The following is a 22690-nucleotide window of genomic DNA, read 5'->3' as shown; positions in this document are numbered from 1 at the left end:
GGAAATATAACATACAGGGTGTCCAAACAATGTTGTAACACCTTGAAAGGGGTGGTTCAGGAGGTGATTTGAAACAATTTTTTCCTTAGAGAAACGAAAGTATTGTCCGAGATTTCGATAAGAAAATATTAACGGAAAACCCCGACCAATCAGAATGCGAGTATGTCGATAGAGCGCCCGCAGGGTGCGCAGGAGCCAGAGCCAAACTCCGAGTTTCCTTCAGCGACAGTCGCGGAAAAAGTAGGAAACTCCGGGACAAGGACAGAGAGGGAGATACAACAATTGCAGGAGAGACGAGGACAGGGCGATTAGGCTAGTATAATTTTTTTCGAAGATATTGAAGCAATATTTTTTAATAATTCTGGTTTTAATATATTCGTTACACTTTGGTGGATGCGACTCTAAGGCCCGATTTTCGAAAAAGTGCTTGTAAACAAATTTCTTCTATAAGAAAAGAAAAAACCATACTTTTATTACCTATAAAGTTTCAAGACCGAAATTGCAAAATTGGTCGTTGGAGTGGCATGCGGAGTGATGTAAAAGATATTTTAGAAAAAGAATCGTGAGAAAATATTGCTTCTTCGTTTCAAAAAACTTGATGAGCTTCGTTGCTGTGAAATCTTGATGATTTATATGGCAATATGGCTGCCTCGCTATCGCACTTTCCGTTGTGGCGCTGTCGTCGTCTGTTCTGTTGTTACCATATCGTCAGTCTACATACGGTTGTCCACGTGGTTTAGACCAGGCGTGTTCAACTGTTTTTTCCCCCGGGCTGAATTGAAAAAAAAAATATTTTTACTAGCTAGATGAAATATTAAAATTGAAAAATGTGAAGCAAAACACTTATTTCTTTATGTAAAAAAAATATTAAATTTTTTTATAAATAATTGTTAGTTAAGCAATACATTTATTTCTAATCGAAATGAATTAAATAAATTTAATTATTCGCGTAATGTAAATTCTACATATCACGCTGTTACACAGTAGAAAAATCTTAAATTAATCGATATTATATCGTGTTTGGTACCATTTTCATCAGTATAACATAAGGAATTCAGTAGTGCAATTTGTCTCTTTAACTTTTATAAAACACAACAAAAAGTGAACATATCATGACAAACATTTCACACTTTAATGCTCGGACCCTTTGAGGTCCGTTGCGCTTTGGATGGTTCAACCCTTTTTTTTTTTTTTACGTGGAGAAATACGTTTACGCACACCCCCTCGAAAGGAGGGGGTAGTGTGGGACTCGCCCCTCAGAAGGAGGGGAATACCTACTAAAACTCCACAGTGGCCGGACTCGGCGCTGTAGGGGAGGTTCCGGGATCTCTAGTGAACACTACTGTTGCCCCTCCCACGCCACCTCCGCCATATGCTGGCGAAATGTCTCCTCCGGTGGAAAGCGTAAGGCCCTCCCCACCTGACCGCGGGCGTCATAACCCGCAGTCCGTCCTGTCCCTTTTAGTCGCCTCTTACGACAAGCAGGGATTACTGTGGGCGTATTCTATTGCCCGCCCTACAGGGAAGTGGATGGTTCAACCCTTGGTTTATGGCTTTCATTTAGAGACGCGGTAGCAGAGATGGGCAAAACCCTAAACTTCGAATAAATCTGAAGTTTGTTGATATGTTTGTCTCGTTTCCTTCTTTGGAAAATTTTCAAAAGAGGAAACGAGACAAACATATCAGCAAACTTCATATTTATTCGAAGTCTAGGGATTTGCCTATCTCTAGTGTCTCGACGCCAAGTTCATGAAAAATTATACAGCCACCCTGTATAACGTGGCGCTACCGCTATCTTTTACACGAGAGATGGTCCATTCTAACCTAACTTGAAACTTCTTTCATTAATATCTCATCACGCCTGCAATATTTTCTAAATTTAAACGCATTTTTCTCATGTAAATCGCATATAAGCTTTCGAATAAAACCAAAATCAATCAAATCGGTACACGCACAACTGAGATATCGTAATACCATGTCACGATACATGCAAAACTATTACCGTCTTATACTTTTCCAGTCGATTTTTCGTCAACACTTAGCCAATAGGAGTTAAGGCTGTTCGTCGATTCGTCGACTCTCGGAATCAGTCGGCAGAGCTCGTCGGCCGAAATTGTAATATGGCTGCCGCTCACGCCACTCATTCATTTCTAACCTGTATAACCTGTCAGTTTGTATTCGTGACATTTGGACGCCGCAAATTGAATAATTATTTTAAAGGGTACGTGTAGTGATATTGTATTGAGAAGTATATGGTTATAAGTGATAAAATATCTACCTTGTCGTTGTGGAAAGATATATATAAATTTGGTGTTTGAGTGTGCAGTTCATAATATAAATTTCAGTAAATATTCATTTTGTGCAAATAAGAATAAGTGTTCTAATACAATAAATTGTGTGTTATAAATAGTGGACCACTTTTTTTATTTTTACTTCATGATAAATATAAAAATTGCTTGCAACAAGACTTTCTGTTACACGTTCTGTGTATGTATGAACTGTAAAAAGAAAGGGAGAGAGAACGCATGGCAGGATGTCTCACTGCAAGAAACTTAAATGTTAAAGATGAAGCGAGAAATGAAGAAAAGAAATCAACTATTTGTAACGCACAATCTATTGTATTAGAATACAGTTCATACGTTTACAGAATGCATGGCAGAAAGTCTTGTAACAAATTTAAATAATGAGAAAATGAGAAAAGGAACAGAGATCCACTATTTGTAATACATAATTTATTGTATTACAATAATATAGAAAAAGACAGGTCAGATTTAGTCCTTTAAGTTCTCAAAAGTCTGCACGACACATGACAGAAAGTCATGTTGCATTTAAATGTTACTGATAAACTGATTACATTTTTTTTTTAATAAATTGCTTGCAATGAGACTTACTGCAATGCGTTCCGCGTACTTTTGAAACCTTAAAGGATTCAAACTGATCTCCCATTTTCTATTATTTGAAGTCATTCACTATACAAATTATCTTTGTAAAAAAAAGTGAGACCCCTATAAAAAACTTCAAAAAAGTAAAAAAATTACGTCAAGTACGTGAAAAAGTGGAGAACTAAAAGAGTTATCATTGAAAAAAAGAAGATACCCATAAAAAAGTACAAGAAAGTAGAAAAAGATGTGAAATCAAAATGAGCTGCCAGTACATGAAAGTCCTTTCCAATAAAGTGCAAAGGCGACACTGTGTAACACAATGTAAAATTCGGTGGTTTCCAACTATGCGCAGCTAAACAATTCATGTAAAGTGACTGCTTCACACTTTAGCGGTGACATGAAGAAGCTAAACAACGTATCATCCACAAACTGAGGCTGTTTAAAAATTTGCCTTGATGTCCGCGGCCTGGAAGTCAAATGCTTGGCGTGGCCAGGCAAGGTCCTGTCGATGAATAAGAATTATTTTAAAACGCAAAATAATGAAAGTGTACTTATATTGTCAGAGTTTTAAACTGACAAATTATCTGAAAGCTTACGAGAGGAAAGGTATCTGCGTCAATGAATATCCTTAGAAATATTTTAAAACGCAATGCAATGGAAATGTACTCCTATCGTAAGAGTTTTAAATTGACAAATTATGTAAAAGCCTACGAGAGAGAAAGTATGGGTCTTGATGATCTGAGAATGCCTTGCCTTGTCACGCCAAGCATTTGACTTGCAGGCCGCGGACATCAAGGCAAATTTTTAAACAGCCTCAGTTTGTGGATGATACGTTGTTTAGCTTCTTCATGTCACCGCTAAAGTGTGAAGCAGTCACTTTACATGAATTGTTTAGCTGCGCATAGTTAGAAACCACCGAATTTTACATTGTGTTACACAGTGTCGCCTTTGCACTTTATTGGAAAGGACTTTCATGTACTGGCAGCTCATTTTGATTTCACATCTTTTTCTACTTTCTTGTACTTTTTTATGGGTATCTTCTTTTTTTCAATGATAACTCCTTTAGTTCTCCACTTTTTCACGTACTTGACGTAATTTTTTTACTTTTTTGAAGTTTTTTATGGGGTTGAGTATATGTCTATATACTCAAAGGAACTACTCTTCGACCATTGGTCAAAGCTGTAGTCAACCTGTCATCGAGATGGAATTTTTGCTATAGTTCTCGAATTCGACGCATGCGCATTAGCGTCAAATCTCACTTTTGGTATGGAGATGTTGGTTACGCTCTGCTCAGTGTACAAAGAGTAGGCTTGAGCGGTCCATTTATATATGGTCGAAGGTGCGAGCAGCTGTCTGAGACACACTCACACATGCAACGCTCGGTGGCATGTTCGAGTGCCTACGAATAGGCTGCGTGATGCCGCGATACCTGAAAGTAAGGGTCTAGCCGAATAAGCGAGACTTTCAATATTACATTTGTGACATTTTTCTGATTACAATGATACCACATATAATACAATTTGGATCATATTTACAATAATTTATGGGCGACGCGGAGAAAAAGCCGTTTCGAAAATGTTCAACAGCTCACAAGGGGAGGTCGCGATCCGGACGAGCGCTTTTTGAACGAGACCGGGATCACAAGGAGACATTGCCTAGTGTCCCCCGAATTTTTTAATCAAATTTTTTCATATGTAAAGAAGGGTATGCAGAACAATCTCTGCAAGTGAGAAGGCGCGACTGTCTTTCATTTTCGAGAAATAAATTTTTAAAAATAGCTAAATTTCGATTGACGAGTGTCGACCATACAAGAGTCGGAGGTATCATAGAAACAGCGTGACGCAGTTCGTGGAGTGCCAGGGTGCGAAGTCCATCTTTTGCGCTGGACGCGGTTCGTTCCCGGTAGGAGTCATTTATTTTTTTTTACTTTTTCTTCCGTTTGTATCATATTTTGTTATGTTTTGTTTTGTTTTTGCAATGTTTAATATAATTAAATTGTTATTTACAAACTATAATGACGTAAGTTTTTATAAAAGTTTATAGAAACTCCTTTCACATCCTGACTTCGTTTTCAATGCGATAGAAAACATAAAAATTGCACAATATTGTATAAAAATAATCTTAATATATAAAAAGGTTGTGTCCATAACAAAACATGATACAAAAGGAAGAAAAAGTAAAAAAAAAAATAAATGACTCCTACCGGGAACGAACCGCGTTCAGCGCAAACGATCGACTTCACAACCTGGCATTCCACCGACTGCGCTACGCTGCTTCTTTTTTTTTTAAAACATACGTTTATTGTGCCTGAACAATTATAAATATATATACAAATGGTACAATAAACCTAAACGTACAAATGGTTAAATTAAATATAATACATACTAGACTACTGGCTCAGAGCAGAGCACGCGTAGTCTTAACACTAGATCTACGAGTTACTGCACTTAATGTTACGTCAATATTACATAAAGAAGAATTTCTTATATATAGTTGGGTTGGGATTATGTATAGAAAACGGCACGAGGGAAAACTATACATAAGTTGAAATTGGAAGGGTTGGAGTGGGTAATCGGGGGGGGGGGGGGGGGGGAGAATCTATATTTTAGTAAAAATAGAATCTTAATCTGAGTTTAAACACTAAAAATCAAAAATAATACTCTCCCCGGCGGGATACTGACCACTATACTACCGAGGAGGCCGCAATAGTTATTAATAAGTAAATGAGACAGTAGATACTGTCTGTGTCAATATGTATTATTAATTTAATTATTACTATCTAATTTAATTGTAACTACGGAGTAGTTAAGGTCGTTAAAGCTACTTAAATTTAAACGATACGCGTTACCTTGTGTGTTGTGTGTGTATAATACATAGGTGTGACAGGTGTGATCTGATTATGTTTAACTGAACTGCAACCACCAGTACTTGTCCGTGTTGTGTCTGTGTTTGTTGTTCAAGTCTATCGTCGATAGTCTGTAGTTGAAACGTATGTCGGGGTCGTCAAATTGTGTATTTACGTCGTATAAGAGTTTTTTGTCGTAGGTCTTTCAGTTAATGTGGTATATAAGCGGAATGTTATCGTTGTTTTGAATGTATCCTGCGCTGTCTAGATATAAAAATGATTCCGATGGCGTGTATCCTGTCAGTCGCGTCTTGTCGTGATATAAAGGATTCGGATATGTTGGGCCGTAAATGAGACTATTGAGGTGATTCTACGCGCGTTGGACCAGTGGTTTCGGATTAATTTGAGCGTGAACAAATCTATTCTAATGAGTTTCGCGTTTTCGTACAGTTTGTAATTGCTGATCATTTTGGTGTAATTAGACTCCGGTGTTCTGTATGTCCCTAGGCAAGCTCTAAGGCATTTTCTCTCGAAAAGTCTTAGCTTTTCCATAGTGCTCGCACTGACGTTAAACCAAATGGGGCAATTATAGGTTAAGATGGGCCGAATTAAAGATTTATAGCAAAGGACCTTGACGGATTTGTCAAGATCCTTTGAGTAAAAGAGGCGTTTATGAGAGAAGAATGCCTTCTGAGCTTTCTCTATCTGTATTTGTACGTGTTGGTTGTAGTTCAGTTTAAAGTCCAAATGTATGCTGTTACGTGCCGATATTTTCATTTTTATTTTTCTTGATTTCGTCGGCAGGAATGTGTTCGAGATGGTTTACCATCCCGAATTCGTTCTAATCGAACACAAACCTAGCCTTTGACGGTAGTTCATTAAATTCATTTTTGAATAAAGTTACACATTCCTTCCTTGGAATCAACGTCGTCACGCCATTTTCACCCTGCTGGCAGTGCCGCACCCTGTATAAAGTTTGTAAATATGTTCAATTGTTAATATTTTAATAGGTTTAGTATTGTAAATATGTTAAATGCGTTGCTTGTTACGAATAAAAGGCGTTAAATCAGGAAATGTAACAGTGGCGTATACATGTATAATTGTTGGAAAGATAAGCACACCGAATATTACCATCGCGTTCAAATATCACGGTTACAAATATCATTGGAAGAAGGACATGTAAATATCGCGCATTTAGGTTAAACCTTTATTTTGCTATTTCTTCTTCATGTACGCTCCGAATACCGAAGCCGTAACTCGAATAGCAGCGCGATTCGTCCGCGCGCACGTTGTCGCTAGGACGAATCGAGCGGTTTGGTGAGCGCGAGGCGCGAGACGCGGTACAACTCGTAAACACCAAATTCTTGCGTGTACCGAGTCGCGAAATCTTGAAGACTTTTTCTATAAACTGGCGACGATCACGTGGTTCTAAGATCCTTTGTCTCCAAAGCTTCTAGAACGTTCCATCGAGTTTACGTGGTCGAGGAAGGCACGAGCCTTCTCACTTCTCATCGTACAGTCGCACGAAGCGCGATATTAGTCCGAGCGAGCTAAATTTGAGCATAGTTGTATACCGAGTACTTAGTAGTATTATACAAAGTGAGTGGTAGGCAAAGACTCTAGTTCCTCGTAAAACAACTCGTTTTATTCAATTTCTTTTATTAATTTAATTTATTTAAATACTTTGATATTAAATCTTTTTTGTTGTAAATATAATTTAGCGTTAATTATAACCGTAAAACGTGTGCGTGTGTTTTTCCTTCAACCACAAGGCGACCAGAACAACTCAGAACATCGAGACCAGCGTTTTTCTCGATTTGTATTGTAAAGATATTTAGTGGTGAGTTGATTTTCTTCCAATCAATATTTTTGTATAAATGATTATGAATTTATTTTGTTGTGACCACTCGGAATATCAATAAATGATATTTCATTTCCGGGGAATCCCTAATTGATGTTCTCGGGTGGTATTTCCATTGATCTTTCATATAATATTATTCCGACAATTTTTATTGTATTTCTTTATCATATGAAATCACTGTTGTTCAAATCTGGGATATTAATAAGTGATATAATTCATTCCGGGGTAACCCTAGTTGATATCCCAGAAACGAATAAATATATATATATATTTTCATTGTATTCTTCTATACAGTTTATGTTCAATTTTATATGAGTTAACTGAAAGAATGAAAGAGTGTGATCTATTATAAATATGTAAATTTCAAGGTCTAATCATTGGTTATTAAAATACACATCAGACAATGATATTTCAATAGTAAAATAGCTTTCAATATTTAATTTAAATTCACCGTTGAATCCGCTCGCATCCTAACCGTCCATCCTATTAAATACGAAAGAGAAATTCACATACGAGCCAGGGCCCGTACGGGACTGCTGTGACAAAGACCTGACCTTGCCGATAGGCAAGTAAAATATATATAATAATAATATTTAAAAATTATTTAAGCTGTGACGCAGGAATCTGTGTCCCACGTCACAATGCCTAAATAGCGAACGATGTCTTTATGGGGTAACTTGCGGTTGCGGTCATTGCTGTCGTGTAAGTGAAATTTCGTACCGTGTCTGCGTACGTCTGAGTTCGCGTCGGAGATTTTAAAGATGTACGGTCTAAAGAGAATAGTTTCGCATTTATTGATGTTAATTTTTAATTTCCATGTGTGAAAGTAGTTCTGAATTTTCCCGAAGGTGTTCTGTAGTTCGATCTGTATGATCGAAGGTTTATTGTGACGCGAGTAAATCAAGAGGTCGTCCGTGAATGCTATTGCTGATTTGACGTTGTCGCTATTCAGGTCATACATTTGCAGCAGGTCGCTTATAAATATATTGAAGAGCAGTGGAGTCAACACTTTTTTATTTAGAATTCGATACTCTACCATATTCTTGTATACTAAATATAGCATTCCATTTAAAAAAAATACATTGACCTCCAGATCTCCTCTATTACTCCACCCACAAAAAAACAATTATTACTATGTAGGCTTTGATTCGACCGAACAGCGTTGAGGGAACTGTAGGATGCTGGTAAGAGGTGAAATAATGAGTCGGGATTCCGTCTCTACTATTCTATGAGATATCTGTATTTACGGTTAAAAATAGTGTGTCGTCGAACGGGCGCGGCGAGATTCTACGACTCTTCACGGACTGGGTCTACGCTGTGACTGACTTTGTCCCTTTTGCAGGACGCTACGCTTTCTCTAACTTCCCCGTTTTCCAAATTTTTATTGCATTCACTGACCTGTTCTAGTCCTTTAACGGGACTCGCCACACGCGTCAAAGTCAGTGTCGCGTCGCTGGGGTTTTCTCCAATCTCGCGCCTTCGAGCACCGAGGGTGCCGCTTTTACCTGACTATTTACCGCTATCGGTCTACAGATCGTCCATCCTGACCTGTTAGCCGTCCCGGCTAATCCAAATATAACGTACATCCATCCATTCCTGTCGAAATATCCATACCATCTAATATATACGCGTAATGCTATTTTGTTACGTGAAACAATTATACGTTACATATACTTAATATTTAATAGATATTTGTCATATTAATTCATTACATAAACAATTATCAGATTATCTTAATTATAATACACTCTTACATTGCGATATAAGGTCTTATATTGTCGAGCGATAGGACGCCGTTGTAGGGAATTTGCGTCACTTGAAAACCTTCTATGTCGCTGACAACGTATCTATCGCGATCGAGCACTTTTTTAATTTCGTATGGCCTCTTATATTTGGGTATCAGTTTCTTATTTACCCCTGCTGATATATCCACATTCCTAATCATAACGTAATCGCCCACATTATAGACATTAGCATCTTTTCTTTTTTGATTATAATGTTTCTGGTTTATCTCCTGACTTTTTTTTATATTTTCCGCCGCTTCCTCTCGTACTTTATCTAGATTCCTTTCGCTATTCCATTCTAAGAAAAACCGCATACAATCATTTGTTACGCCGTATTGGTTGATGCCAAACAATAATTTGCTTGGAGTTTGTTTCGTCGCTCTACAAACGGTGTTGTTTAATGCAAATTCAACCTGGTCACTTTATCCCATTTACTCGGAGTTTCATATAACTTCGCAATCATCGGGGTAATGACTCTATTAAAACGCTCTATTTGCTCATTTGTTCGCGGCGTCCCGACAGCAATCAAAACATGTTCAATTTTTCCAATCTTTAAGAATTCTTCAAAAGCATTTGAAGTGAACGCTGTTCCGCGATCTGTCGCTATGCTCCTGGGTTTACTGTACGCTCGAAAATATTCTTTTAAATGATTCATTGCTTCTTGAGAATTTGTTGTCTTACACGGATATAATTTAATAAATTTTATGAAAGCATCGACAATAGCAAATAAATGTTTATACCCTTTTCCTGTCTTCTCTAATGGCCCAAAGTGATCTACGTGAATTGTCTGGAATGGCACGTTTCCTTTTTCAATATTATGTAAAAATCCTTCCTGTTTACCCGAAGGAGGCGAAAACTCTGTACAGCGCAAACAATTCGAAATATACTCCTTCACTTTATTACGCAAATTCGGAAACCAATATAATTTTAAAATGTTATTAATAACTTTATCTTGACCCGCGTGACCCAGGTCGTCGTGACAGGTGCGAATTACCTTATCTTCCATCGAGCGCGGCACATAAAAAAGCAATTTTTTCGTTTTATCTTTTCTATAAACAAGTCCGTCACGCAATTCGTACTGTTTCAACTCCGTCTGTTCCAGCTTGTTATGAATTTTTACAATCTCTTCGTCTCGATCTTGACAGATGGATAAAGTTTGTTCGAACGTATTTCCTTCAATGACTAACACACTATGCCATCTACTCAATGCATCGACGTGACTCATTCGCTGCCCGGGCCTATGATGTATTTCATAATCAAAATCCTGCAAAAACATATCCCAACGAGAAATTCTAGGATTTACATTCTGTTTACTTAATGTTAGGCGAAAACTGTCGCAATCCGTAATTATTTTAAAATGAATTCCGCCTAAGTATATTTTGAAACGCTTAATGGCATTTACAACTGCCAGACACTCCAGTTCAAAACTGTGATACTTTGCTTCGGTCGGCGTTGTCCGCTGACTGAAGTACGAAATTGGCCTGAGATATCCATCAGTTTGTTTTTGCAATAACATCGCGCCAAATCCCGAAGCGCTTGCATCGCAGTGCAATTCGGTCTCACTTTTCGGCGAGTATATTGAAAGAATCGATTTACTAACCAAGCGATGTTTCAATTTTTCAAAGGCTTCGTTTTCCTCTTCCCCAAACGCAAATTTTACAATCCGTTTAACGAGATTATATAAAGGTTTTGTAATAATTGAAAATGCCGGTATGAAACGTCTAAAATAGCTAGCGAGGGAAACAAAACGCAGCACTTCTTTTGCGTTACGCGGAACTGGATAATTTAGAACTGCATTAATATTTTCATCACTTGGGCGAATTCCGTGAAAATTAACATGATATCCTAGATAATTTATTTCGGACTGTGCGAAATAACATTTATTGAGACGAAACGTTAAATGATGTTGCCCTGCTGCTCTAAAAACTTGTTGCAAAATCTCTAAATGTTCATTCAAATTCTCTGTTGCAATCATGAAATCATCAAAGAAAATCAGCACCTTGCCAGTTTTAATTGAATCGTCCGCCATTTTAACGTTATAATATCCATCTTTAAGATCCAGTATTGTAAAATATCTTTTATTTTTTAGTTGATCGATGTTATCATCAATAAGTTAGCTTGGAAAATTATCTTTGACGGTTATTTTATTTAATTCCCGGTAGTCGACACAAAGTCGTATATCGCCACTTTTCTTCCTAACTAAAAGAATGGGGCTGGCATATGGGGACTCGCTTGGCCGGATTACTCCTCGCTCTAATAAATCGTCCAAAATTATTTGTAATTTTTGTTTGTCCACGTAAGACAGACGTCTTGGCCGAAAACTAATCGGCTGATCATGCTTTAATGCAATTTTCATTTCAAAATCAGATTTATAATCGGTTGTTGCTTTAACTTCTGTATATTCTGACATATATAAATTTTCAATTTGCTTAATAACAACAGTCTCAAGTTCCGGGTTAATCTGTAGATTTTCGCTCTTATCCGTAGGAGCATCACAACAATCAATATTCAAAATTTGCGAAATTGCCTGCTTCAAGTTATCGTTCGGCGCTTGACTTTCTCTTTTTGCCACGGTGAGTTTATCATTCAGATTTACACTAATTTCTGGATGCGTAGAAAAATCTTGACCAAGTATCGCTATAAATGCCATCGTGCTATCAGGTACTACATAAAATGTTATCTCTATTTCCATCCCTTCAATTTCCACTTTTTGCTTAAAAAGATTCAAAATCTCCATACGCGAACCATTTATACTGCAAAAGTCATAACTATTCTCCGGGAGCGGAGATCGCGCTTCTAAAGGAACAAAACTATTTTTAATTAAACTAATTGGCGATCCGGAATCTAACATCGCACAAAGCGTGTATTTACATACGTGATCGTTCTTATCAACTACAGAGTAACTTATCGGAAGGATGTACGGTGCTGGTAGAGCTGCCTGGACCACGTTCGTTGATGTCGATGCGCTGGGCTCCTTCGCGCGTTGATTTGAAGTCCGCCGTGGGCATTCTTTCAGTCGATGTGTTGTCGATCCGCACTCAAAGCAGGATCCATGTTGTCTTCTCGCTTTACTGCACCTTGAGGATATGTGTCCCGTCTCCAGGCAGTTGTAGCAACGCACGCTCCTTTCACGTGAATCTTGTTTTTCCTTTTCGCCGCTATACACTCTCGGCTGTTTTTTATCGCTATTTCCCGTTCTCTTCGGATCCAATGTAATTTTTTCGAAAGCGCGTAACAACTCGGCCGTTGTCCGAAAACTCATAATTCGAGCTTGATCTCTGTATCGCACTTCAGTTATACCATCAATGATGTAATCGATGGGCTCGGTACTTGCGATTGGGACGCGATTTGCGAATATTATTTTATCGTGGTAATATTCTGCAAACGTCTCCAATTGCAACAAATGCCAATTATATTCACACTAGTCCTTACTGCACCACGTTCTTTATCCCACTTCTGAAGATTGTAGGCTTTGATTCGACCGAACAGCGTTGAGGGAACTGTAGGATGCTGGTAAGAAGTGAAATAACGAGTCAGGACTCCGTCTCTACTATTCTATGAGATATCTGTATTTACTAAGACTTTCTGGATCAGGATTGTCTGCTGTGTTCGTGTCCGTGAATGTATATAATGTTCTATTGTCCAGACTGTCTTGATCTATTTCTTGTTTAAGTGACTCGATTTTCCGTTTAATAATATTTGATAGTTGTTCTTTTCTCATCTCCGAATTTTGAATGTAGACCGATTCGAAATGCGCGCCTAATATGTTTAATTTCTCTTGAGAGTCTGTGACGAGTACGTTGCCGTGTGCGTCAGTTTGTAAATTGTCGATTGTGACATTGGCTCTATGGAAAATGTTTCTATTGGATGTTGGTATTTTGAGATCCTCGATGGAGTTCTTTTCTTTAGGACGGAATATACTATTGATAGATGACAAAAATTCTTTCGATTTACGATGAGAAATGTTGTCAATTTTATTTTTCCAAAAGATGCTAACTGATTCTTGAAAAGCTTTTTTAATTTCATATCTAATTGTTTTTAGAGCCTCTTTGAGTGCTTGTATAAGTGGGTCGTTTGCTGCGGTGTAGTTTTGGATTCTTGATAGGTTGTTTAGGCATGTGAGCAGACGGTTCTTGTGCCTCCGAAGGTTTTTAATTTTAGGATTAAGGTATCTATTCGCGAACGGGTGTTAGGTTCGCGCGGACTGCAGAAGTGAATGCTCTCGGTTTTGGTTGAAATATAAAACTTTATTCTCGTCAATTCGTTACAATCAGTGAGAGTCAAGGTGTTATTGATATGACTTATGAGCTACCTGTCAAAAACGAGATGATTAGTAGATGATTGAGTTGGCAGGAAGGCGAAGAGAGAGTTTCTGTTGAGCAGAGCTGGCTACACCGTCTGGTGCAGTTAATCTATTGATTCTTCCGCCTGTGGTCGCTGAGTTGGACACTGATGAGCAGAACTTGCACTTCAACGCATTCCGGGATGAGTCTTAACAATGAGAGTTTGAGCTGCACTTGAGTAAACTGTTAAATTGTTTCAAAACTATACGCGATGCGTGGTCGTTGAATACTAGATTCACAATGGCGTCTCAGCGCACATGGCGCGAGCACGCGACCGTTGCACGTTCCAAAACTCGGCCGAAATCTCGTCCGCTGGACAAGAGCGCCAGCTGTCGATCGATGACTGATCGATGGGACGCCGGCAGTCTCACGGCGCGTCATTTGAGAGCCGATTCTCAAACAGTATCTGTCTGTAGAGTTGAAGTTGTCGTTTATTCGCGGTATTGCAAAGTCTATTGCCTGAGATATATTGTCGTTCAGCTTGTCTAAGTGTGCGTCAATTTCGTTTTTCGTTAAGTTTCTGTCGTTTGTAATATCTGTGTGGTCATTTTCTATTAGGAAGTCGCGATATTTTGCCCAGTCGGCTTTGTTAAAATTGTGTTTTATTGTCGTCGAAGGTTCGTCTAGTTCCAGTGTGTCGAGTGTCTGAATCGAGATGTTCATTAAAGATGCTCTATGATCGCTGTCGTATGTAAAAGTGTCTATGGCTTTTGGAGCAGGTAGATTGTGGAATTTAATTTTTTCGTCCGCGAGGCAGAGATCGAGGTACGCTCCACTTTTTGGAAAGGATGGGACTGCAGTTTTGAGTAAGGAGGTTCTATATTTGATTCTACTTTCGGAATACCATTTGTTAAGCGATACGCCTCTTGCGTTGTTCAAGGTATTACCCCAGGAGGTGTGTTTCGCGTTCAAGTCACCGGCTAGAAGATAATAGTGATTAGATCTATGTAATTCAAGGATTTCAAATAATTTCTTTAACTCTATCATAAATTCTTTTTTGCAGTTGCTAGTTGCATATCCTGCAATAATTTAAAATTTGCAATTATTCTGTAATTTAAGTTCTATTATTGTGGACTGGAAACTGATGCTATTTTTTAAACAGTTTGGTTGGATGCGTCTAAACGAGATGTTTTTTCGGATGATTATGCCTGTGTCGCCAGCTTGTTTGGAACGCGGTCTATCTGTGCGGAGTATGTGGTAGTCTCTAAAGTTTATTCTGTGTGTGTGGTTTAATTTTGTTTCCGATAGTAAAACTATGTCCGGGTTGTGTTGTGTGAGTGTGTTCAGGAGAGTGACTCTTCTCTCGTTAGTGATGATGGAATTGACATTGATCTGTATTATTTTTAATAAAGCAAAGCTTGTTTTGTTTTGTGCGGTGTGTTGTGCGTTGGCCATTTGTGGAGTTTAGAGTTCAATACCTAATGCTTCTGTTATTATGTTGATTTTATTCGCGTTTGCTTGTACGTTTTCCGCGATACGAGCAATGTGTGAATTTATGGATGAGGAGATAATGTTCTTTATCTTCTCTAGGAACAGGTGTGTTGGGAACGTCTTGGGTGGTTGTTGTTGCGTCCGTGTTTCTGTTGGTTGTGTTTTGAGGATCGCTATCTAGACCTTGTTCGCTACTATCGCGCTGAATGAAATGTTCGGTTTAATGAATTTATTTGTTAATTGGTGTTTCCTTTCTTTTTCTAATCTAATTTGTGTTTCTTTCTCTTTTATTTTCTGTTTCAGTTCCTTCAACTTCGGGCAACCTCTGTACGATGCAGGGTGTCTGAAGTTTTTGCAGTTTACGCAGAAGGGACGCGTTTCCGCGTCATCTTCTGCGCTAGTGCCTGCTACCGTAAAAGAGCACTCTCCCGGGTTGTGTTGGATGTTGCACTTAACGCATCTGTAGTTCAGATTGCAGTTAAGTGCAACGTGTCCTATCCGTTGGCATCTCTTGCATTGGATGCGGTCTTTTTTAATTAATTTCTCCCACATAACGAGGAAGTGAAGTATGACTCTAATTTGTTGCAGATTCTCGAATTTACTGTTTGATGATAACTGGACTAGGTATATTGGAAGGTTTTTGCCTTCCCTAATTGACTTTTGCGTTTTAAATTTGTTGACAGCCGCGAAATTTACGTTGTTGATATTTTGTTTTTTTAACTCGGCGAGTACTACTTCCGGGTCGTAGTCTCCTTCCAGGTTTTTCAAAAGAATAGTTAGGTATCTTTCTTGTTTCGGTGTATATGTAAAGTATTCGATATTATTCTGATTTAAAGCTACGCACGCGGTTTTGAAGTGTTCGATTGAGTTTATGTGGACTGTGTGTTTACCGACATTAATTTTTTTAATGCAAAAGTCTTTCGTGATTGTCGCGATGGTCTCTACTGTTTTTCGAGAGTTACTATTGTAAACTGTTATAGGTGGGGGTCGCGCAACTTTAGTATTTTCAGTCAAAGGTACCGTTACCTCGTCGGTGAACCTCGGCTTCTTCTTCGGTAGAGTCGGCTGGGCAATGGGTTCTACCTGCTGGCTGGTCGAAGGGGTGGCGATCCTTTTGCCTTTGTTTCCAGTGGTGTTGGTTTGGACGCTCTTCCTCTTTGTTGCGACTTTGTTCCAGTCGCTGTTGTCCTCAGCCGTCGTGTCCAACATGGCGACGTCCTCGAGCACGCTGGGTGACGTCGCTGGTTTTCCCAGGGGCGCCTTTGTCTGCTGTAGCCTCCATTCGGCTGCTTCCTTCGCCTCCCTGATTTTTCTTTCTTCAGCGAGCTGCTTGGAGGGCTCGCTGATGGTGTTATTTAAATTGCTAATCATTTTTAGCAATTCATCGTACGACGGCTTGTCATCGCTTGGTACTTTTTCTTTCGTCTTCGCCTTCATTTTGGCGGTTTCCGGCAACGCCGGAACCTTGCGCGTGGACAACCTTGGCGCGGGGTTTAGCCTCTTCACATTTGATTTGCCCTTGATATAATCTCTCGTGAGAGACGAGAGAATGATGTCGTCTATTTCTATAACGTTTTTGTCCGTCGTGATAATGACCTAGGTAAGCACTTTTCACTTTGTCCACGATTTTAGCTACGCCTTGTTGTGCTACACTTGTAAGGGATTCTATTCTTTGAACCTCAAAGAATCCTAATTCTTTGAACACCGTCTCAATAGTTTGTGTTTGGTTAATTATTATTAAAGCACTGTAATTTATACAAATCGACGAAGATTCACTAGCGTGTCACAAAAATCACGTAGGCTGTCATCGTTAGCAGCACTTCACGGATCGGTAGCGGAGCGCACAGGTAACACGTCCGATCCCTGCGAAGGTAGGCGAACGAATGGGGCCACGCTGCTTCTATCATACCTCCGACTCTTGTATCGTCGACACTCGTCAATCGAAATTTAGCTATTTTTAAAAATTTATTTCTGGAAAATGAAAGACAGTCGCGCCTTCTCACTTGCAGAGATTGTTCTGCATACTCTTCTTTACATATGAAAAAATTTGATTAAAAAATTCGAGGGACACTAGGCAATGTCTCCTTGTGAGCCCGGTCTCGTTCAAAAAGCGCTCGTCCGGATCGCGACCTCCCCTTGTGAGCTGTTGAACGTTTTCGAAACGGCTTTTTCTCCGCGTCGCCCATAAATTATTGTAAATATAATCCAAATTGTATTATATGTGGTATCATTGTAATCAGAAAAATGTCACAAATGTAATATGGAAAGTCTCGCTTATTCGGCTAGACCCTTACTTTTAGGTATCGCGGCATCACGCAGCCTATTCGTAGGCACACACAATGCAAAATTGAGACCTCTCATAGTCGTTTCCGCTAGATAAATGTTCAAACTTGTGCGCAAGCTCCTATAGGTAGTCTACTTTTGTTTTTTTGTGTCATAATTAACAATATTCAGCAGCGTATGTTAGCCATTGAGCTCTATCCTAACTGGAGTGTGAACTCCTGTAGGAAGAAGTAGAGGCGACGGAGGTCTGAGAGAAATGCAAAATGGGTGGTTCCGGTATTATCCTATAGCAAATTTATTTGTACAGGGGGAACAAACGTACGCCGTAACATAACCTACCCGAGCATTGCTGAGCATTGTCTAGTGAGTTACTTTCAGATTTTTTTGCGCATAAAATTAGATAAATACAATATAAATTGAATTGTGACAAATAATAAAATTTAGCTCTATACCAAATTGTATATATTTGTATGATCTAAATTATGGTATGTAAATTATGTATACTATTTTATTATTATGTCATTATTATTAATGTTTCTATCGTTTTATATATAAATAAAAAGGAAATAAAGTTCAAATCTGTACATAATTAATCTGTAAATAATTCCTAGAGTGAGTGAGAGAGAGAGAGAGAGAGAGAGAGAGAGAGAGAGAGAGAGAGAGAGGTTTTTGTTTAGTTTGCTTTAATTTATGACCAGGCCTCTTGGCCCGATATTGTGTCCAGGCGCGCCCTGGTGAGGCCGCCTCTATTTTAGCGTGTTATCTCTTAAGAATTCTCCATATTCCAAAATAATTTTAATTTTAATGTAAAAATCAAATACAAGTGTTACATTTTTATAAATATATTGCTTATTTTCCATTATTAAATGTATATTTATAGATGGAATATACAATTAGGCAATTCCAGTACATCGAGGAGGTTACTCTATTCGACTTGTACATATAATTTTTTACTACTACACTTTTATCATTTATTCTCTTTAAATAACACTTACATTTCATTATGCGTATGCTTTTGTCTATCTTATTTACGTTCATACTAGCTATACCTACTTTTTACATCATCGCAAAAGACAATTTTTCCAATCTATTGTAATCAATCCAAGCTAGTTTACACGTACATAATGTTTTTTACCAATTTCTACATATACACAACTACTTAAAAGAAAAATGTATGACCGCGGGCATTTTTAAAACTTGCTACGATACTGAACCATGATGAAAAGCATCTTAGACTACTAGCGCAACAACCGCAGCAGAGACGATAACAGCGCTGCAGTGGACAGTGTGATAGCGGAGCAACCATACTGCCATACAAATCATCAAGATTTCACAGCAACGAAGCTCATCAAGTTTTTTGAAGCGAAGAAGCAATATTTTCTCACGATTCTTTTTCTAAAATATTCTTTACATCACTCCGCATGCCTCCCCATTGCCCGATTTTGCAATTTCACCTTTACAATATGATAAAAATATGTTTTTAAGGAACAAATTTTTTTGTTTTGCAAATTTTCGAAACAAACGCTTGATAGGTCGATAGATTTACTTCCCCTGATTACGAAATGCATAATCATTATGTGTTTGTTTTCATTATTGTGCATAAAAGACGCGAAAAACTGTTTCGTAGTTCACCTATTCTCCGTTGCTCTTCGTAGGTGGCGCTAGTTTAGCTCAGGAGAAAGTTGTTTCAAATCACCTCCCGAACCACACCTTTCAAGGTGTTACAACATTTTTGGAACACCCTGTATACCTATGTTATATTTTATTAGTTTCTTTACGTTTTTTTAATACTAAAACTTCTGATTTATTACTGAAAAATTTGAAACCGATTTTTAGCAACAAATGCAATATATTAAATACTATTAACCTCATCAAAATGAGTTGCCTGTATATATGATAATGTATTTGTTAAGGTATTTGTATGAATAAATAATCTATAACGTAAATAAGAACAAATTTGTATTCTTATTCAATGACGACAAAATAAAACAAATATACATGTATATGGATATAATGTTTATAGACATTAATTTTTTACTATTTTTACAGAGGTAAACGTAAATTATGCAACATCGAAGGAAACGATACGTGAATAATGCGGATATGTAAACAAAGTTTTTATTTATGTTTAATTGATAAGAAAAGTGGCGCTAAGGTAACATCGATTGACCTTTTGAACAGACCAGTGATTGCAAGCGCTGAGTTCGTTGTGCGTGTTCTCATTGGTGTTTGCTCAGCAAACTTTGCTGGTGTTCGACATGGGGTATAATAGGGGGTTGAAATTCGGTACAGCTGTCACTGTGCTGACAGTTTTAGTTGCAATTTATTTGAGAAATTCAGAAAACGTTCTTCAAAGACGTTTACAAGCATTAATTCACGGCTTAGAGAAACTCGAAAATAAACACGTGATCACATCGAGGCCGAAAGTTGCGATAGGTTATGGTGTATGCACTGACGTCTACGTGAATGCTGAGCAACTGTTAAAATATACCGAAGAAATTGAACAACCGGAGCATTTCGACGAAATAAACACAGAACTCGAATTGTTAAAAAGTTTCGCCTATTATTTTCGTCATGGTGCTGCTGCGGAGTAAGAAATAATTCGAGCCTTGACCTTTATTTAAATTTTTATAGGTTTTATTGAAATCAGATTATCGAAAGAGTACGATTGAGTTCAAATAATTGAATCTCCTATCAACAGTTAAATGATACGCTTCGTTTCGAAAGCAAAGTCTGATAATTTATTTATGTCAATGTTTTGACTTTCTTCGGGTATGGTTTTAATTTTTTATTTATATTTCATTCGAATCTGTTTTATAATTTAATCATCTAGTAAGTAACATATTCCTGACTAACTTTTGTCACATTTGTTTATATTTCAATTATGAAAGTTCATAATTATTTCAGAAAACCTTCAGTATAGACCAAAACAGTGAAAAATAAAGCATCAGTCTATTTCAAATTATATTGTTAATATTATTTAAGTTTTATTTTCATTGAACAAGGTAATTATTTTCATATAAATTCATTTCAGGAGATACATGGCCAATCGAACTTTGTTCGACAAGCTTGTTGCTACAGCTCGTTCATTTCCATCTTCCTATTCTACTATTGGTGGCAATGCAGCAGTTATGGCACTGCGATTTGCAAGAGAAGGATGTGACGTAACGCTTGGTGCAAAATTGACCAGGTCTCTGCATCAAATGATACCACAGATTATTAATATTGTTGGAGGTGAAGTAAAACGAGATGACATTCACTTAGTTATTGAATACAAAAATGGTGATGTCTGGGGTCCATATACCAGCACCAGAGCTAACAGGTACAATACTTAAGAAATGTTAATAACATTATTTTGAAATATTGATGTCCTCAAATAATTACTTAGGTACATAGTTCACAACGATGCCCACAATCCAACGATTAGTTCGTTTGACGCATTCGACACTCTCCTTTCAACAAACGAGCCTAACTTGCTTGTTATTAGTGGCCTCCAAATGATGGACAACTACCCACTTCCAGATGGTAATAGCAATCACCATTTTCAATCAATTGAATTCGATGATCAGTCTTATGGAAGAAATTTACTGCAATGTAGGTGTAAGACACAAGCTTCTACTAAAAGTGAAGAAGCAAATGATGGATCGATCACCAACCACTAAAATTCATTTTGAGATGGCTTCTTTTGCAGAAGACAAACTACTTTTCGAGTTATGTGATTCAATCATACCATTTGCAGACAGTTTAGGCATGAACGAGCAAGAAATAGCAAATCTGCATAATGCTATGTATTATGGAAACATTTCTTTAGTAGCTAATTCTACACCGCGTATTGCCACAGTCTTAGATCAAATGCGAACGTTATTCAAACTTATACGCGCAAGGAGCAAGTCTGTTCCTAATTCTCGACAACTTACGAGAATTCATGTTCATACACTAGCGTACCAAGCCATATTTACTATAAAAGATTCTATGTGGAAGAATACGATGGCTGCTGCAGCCAAAGCATCATTGACAGCGCACAGGCACGTCTGCGCGACAAGCCACGTAAGTAAATGCAAAGAAAATGTTATAAATCATTTTAAAAAACCAAAAATTATCAATTAATTGTATGATCTAACGCGTCCAGTTCTTTCAATTTTCAAGACGTAACTATTAAGGAACAATGTTGAAGTTTCGAATACACAAAAGTTTAAAATATATTTCAGGTAGATGTTAGAAAAGCAGCTTTGATTTTAGACGACAGCTTTTCAACGTCTATCGTTGACGGCACTCGAATAGCACTGGACATCAACAAACCAGTGTCTTGTTGGGATGAAGTTTTAAAAGCAGGAAACGAGAAAATTCCTATTCAAGTATGCGTTGCACCGGTATTGGTTTGTACCGAGGCTGCTCAAACTGCCGGAGGCGGTGATAATATTTCAAGCGCGGGTCTTGTACTACAAATCTGAACAGAGCATTTTTTTTCGAAACACGATTGAACGACACTATATTATATTCTTTTTGTGTTACGGTTTGCTTGAGCACTCACGTGATAAAATTAGATTTCGATGCATAGAAGTTTCGGAAGTTTAGATTACCATTCATTCCACGAGATACCATTCCTACATATTGGATTGGTACATAATGGCCACGTTTTTCAAATTTAAAATTGCGGTCACAAAGATATCTGATGAAATGTTATATACCATTCGAAAGAGAATTTTTTACTTTACTAACAAGATTGATATATTTCTTGTTTTTATAATGAATTTAAATTTTATTGACTTTCAGATGTTTCAAAGAAAGTGTAAAGTTGACAAAAAAAAAGTAACACGATAAAAGGATGGCTAGAAATTGATTCACATGATTAAAAAATGGTAATTTCGACCTCAAAGATACTGCTCGCTGTAGATGCGAAACACGAGCAAACCAGCAATAATTGTGAAACGGTCTTTATCATTTTTTAATCGTGTAAACCAATTTCGTGTTGTCCTTTAAAGCACTGTATCTTCTTCATAAACAAAAAAATTCTCATAAGCAAGCTTTCCAATAGCTTTAGTACCACGGTTAAATCATTTTTGTCAACTTGACTTAACAAATTCGATTTTAATTATTTGCAATGTGTGTCATTTTGTTGCACAGTGTGAAAACAGAAATCGCTTCATATCAAGTAACTTAACTTTAAAATCATGGAATTTATTGTAATATTTTGTTCATCTGAATATTTAAATATTGAGGGACATATTTATGACAAAAAATAAAAAATATCTTATATTTTC

At 37.6% G+C, this 22690-nt stretch overlaps 2 protein-coding genes across 4 annotated transcripts; one reads left to right on the top strand and one right to left on the bottom strand.

The window, feature by feature from the left end:
* Positions 1 to 383: 383 nt before the first annotated feature.
* LOC128877912 (uncharacterized) lies at positions 384 to 17267 on the bottom strand. 2 transcript variants are annotated; one of them, XM_054125557.1, is made up of 2 exons: positions 16173 to 17267; positions 384 to 772 (listed from the first exon to the last, which is right to left on the bottom strand). In XM_054125557.1, exons 1-2 carry the CDS (start codon positions 16581 to 16583, stop codon positions 752 to 754), a joined length of 432 nt encoding a protein of 143 aa, XP_053981532.1. In that variant the 5' UTR covers positions 16584 to 17267; the 3' UTR covers positions 384 to 751. The 2 variants fall into 2 exon arrangements, with proteins under 2 accessions (XP_053981532.1, XP_053981533.1); XM_054125558.1 differs by lacking the exon at positions 384 to 772 and adding an exon at positions 13381 to 13863.
* A 2267-nt stretch (positions 17268 to 19534) lies between these two features.
* LOC128877911 (ADP-dependent glucokinase) lies at positions 19535 to 22690 on the top strand. Of its 2 annotated transcripts, none has more exons than XM_054125554.1 (5): positions 19535 to 20019; positions 20464 to 20751; positions 20818 to 20954; positions 21028 to 21476; positions 21638 to 22690. In XM_054125554.1, exons 1-5 carry the CDS (start codon positions 19688 to 19690, stop codon positions 21878 to 21880), a joined length of 1449 nt encoding a protein of 482 aa, XP_053981529.1. In that variant the 5' UTR covers positions 19535 to 19687; the 3' UTR covers positions 21881 to 22690. The 2 variants fall into 2 exon arrangements, with proteins under 2 accessions (XP_053981529.1, XP_053981531.1); XM_054125556.1 differs by lacking the exon at positions 19535 to 20019 and adding an exon at positions 20045 to 20201.

Source organism: Hylaeus volcanicus, chromosome 6 (assembly GCF_026283585.1).
Source record: "Hylaeus volcanicus isolate JK05 chromosome 6, UHH_iyHylVolc1.0_haploid, whole genome shotgun sequence".
NCBI lineage: Eukaryota > Metazoa > Arthropoda > Insecta > Hymenoptera > Colletidae > Hylaeus > Hylaeus volcanicus.
Note: the sequence above shows the minus strand (reverse complement) of the source record. Positions and strands in the feature narration are given on the sequence as shown.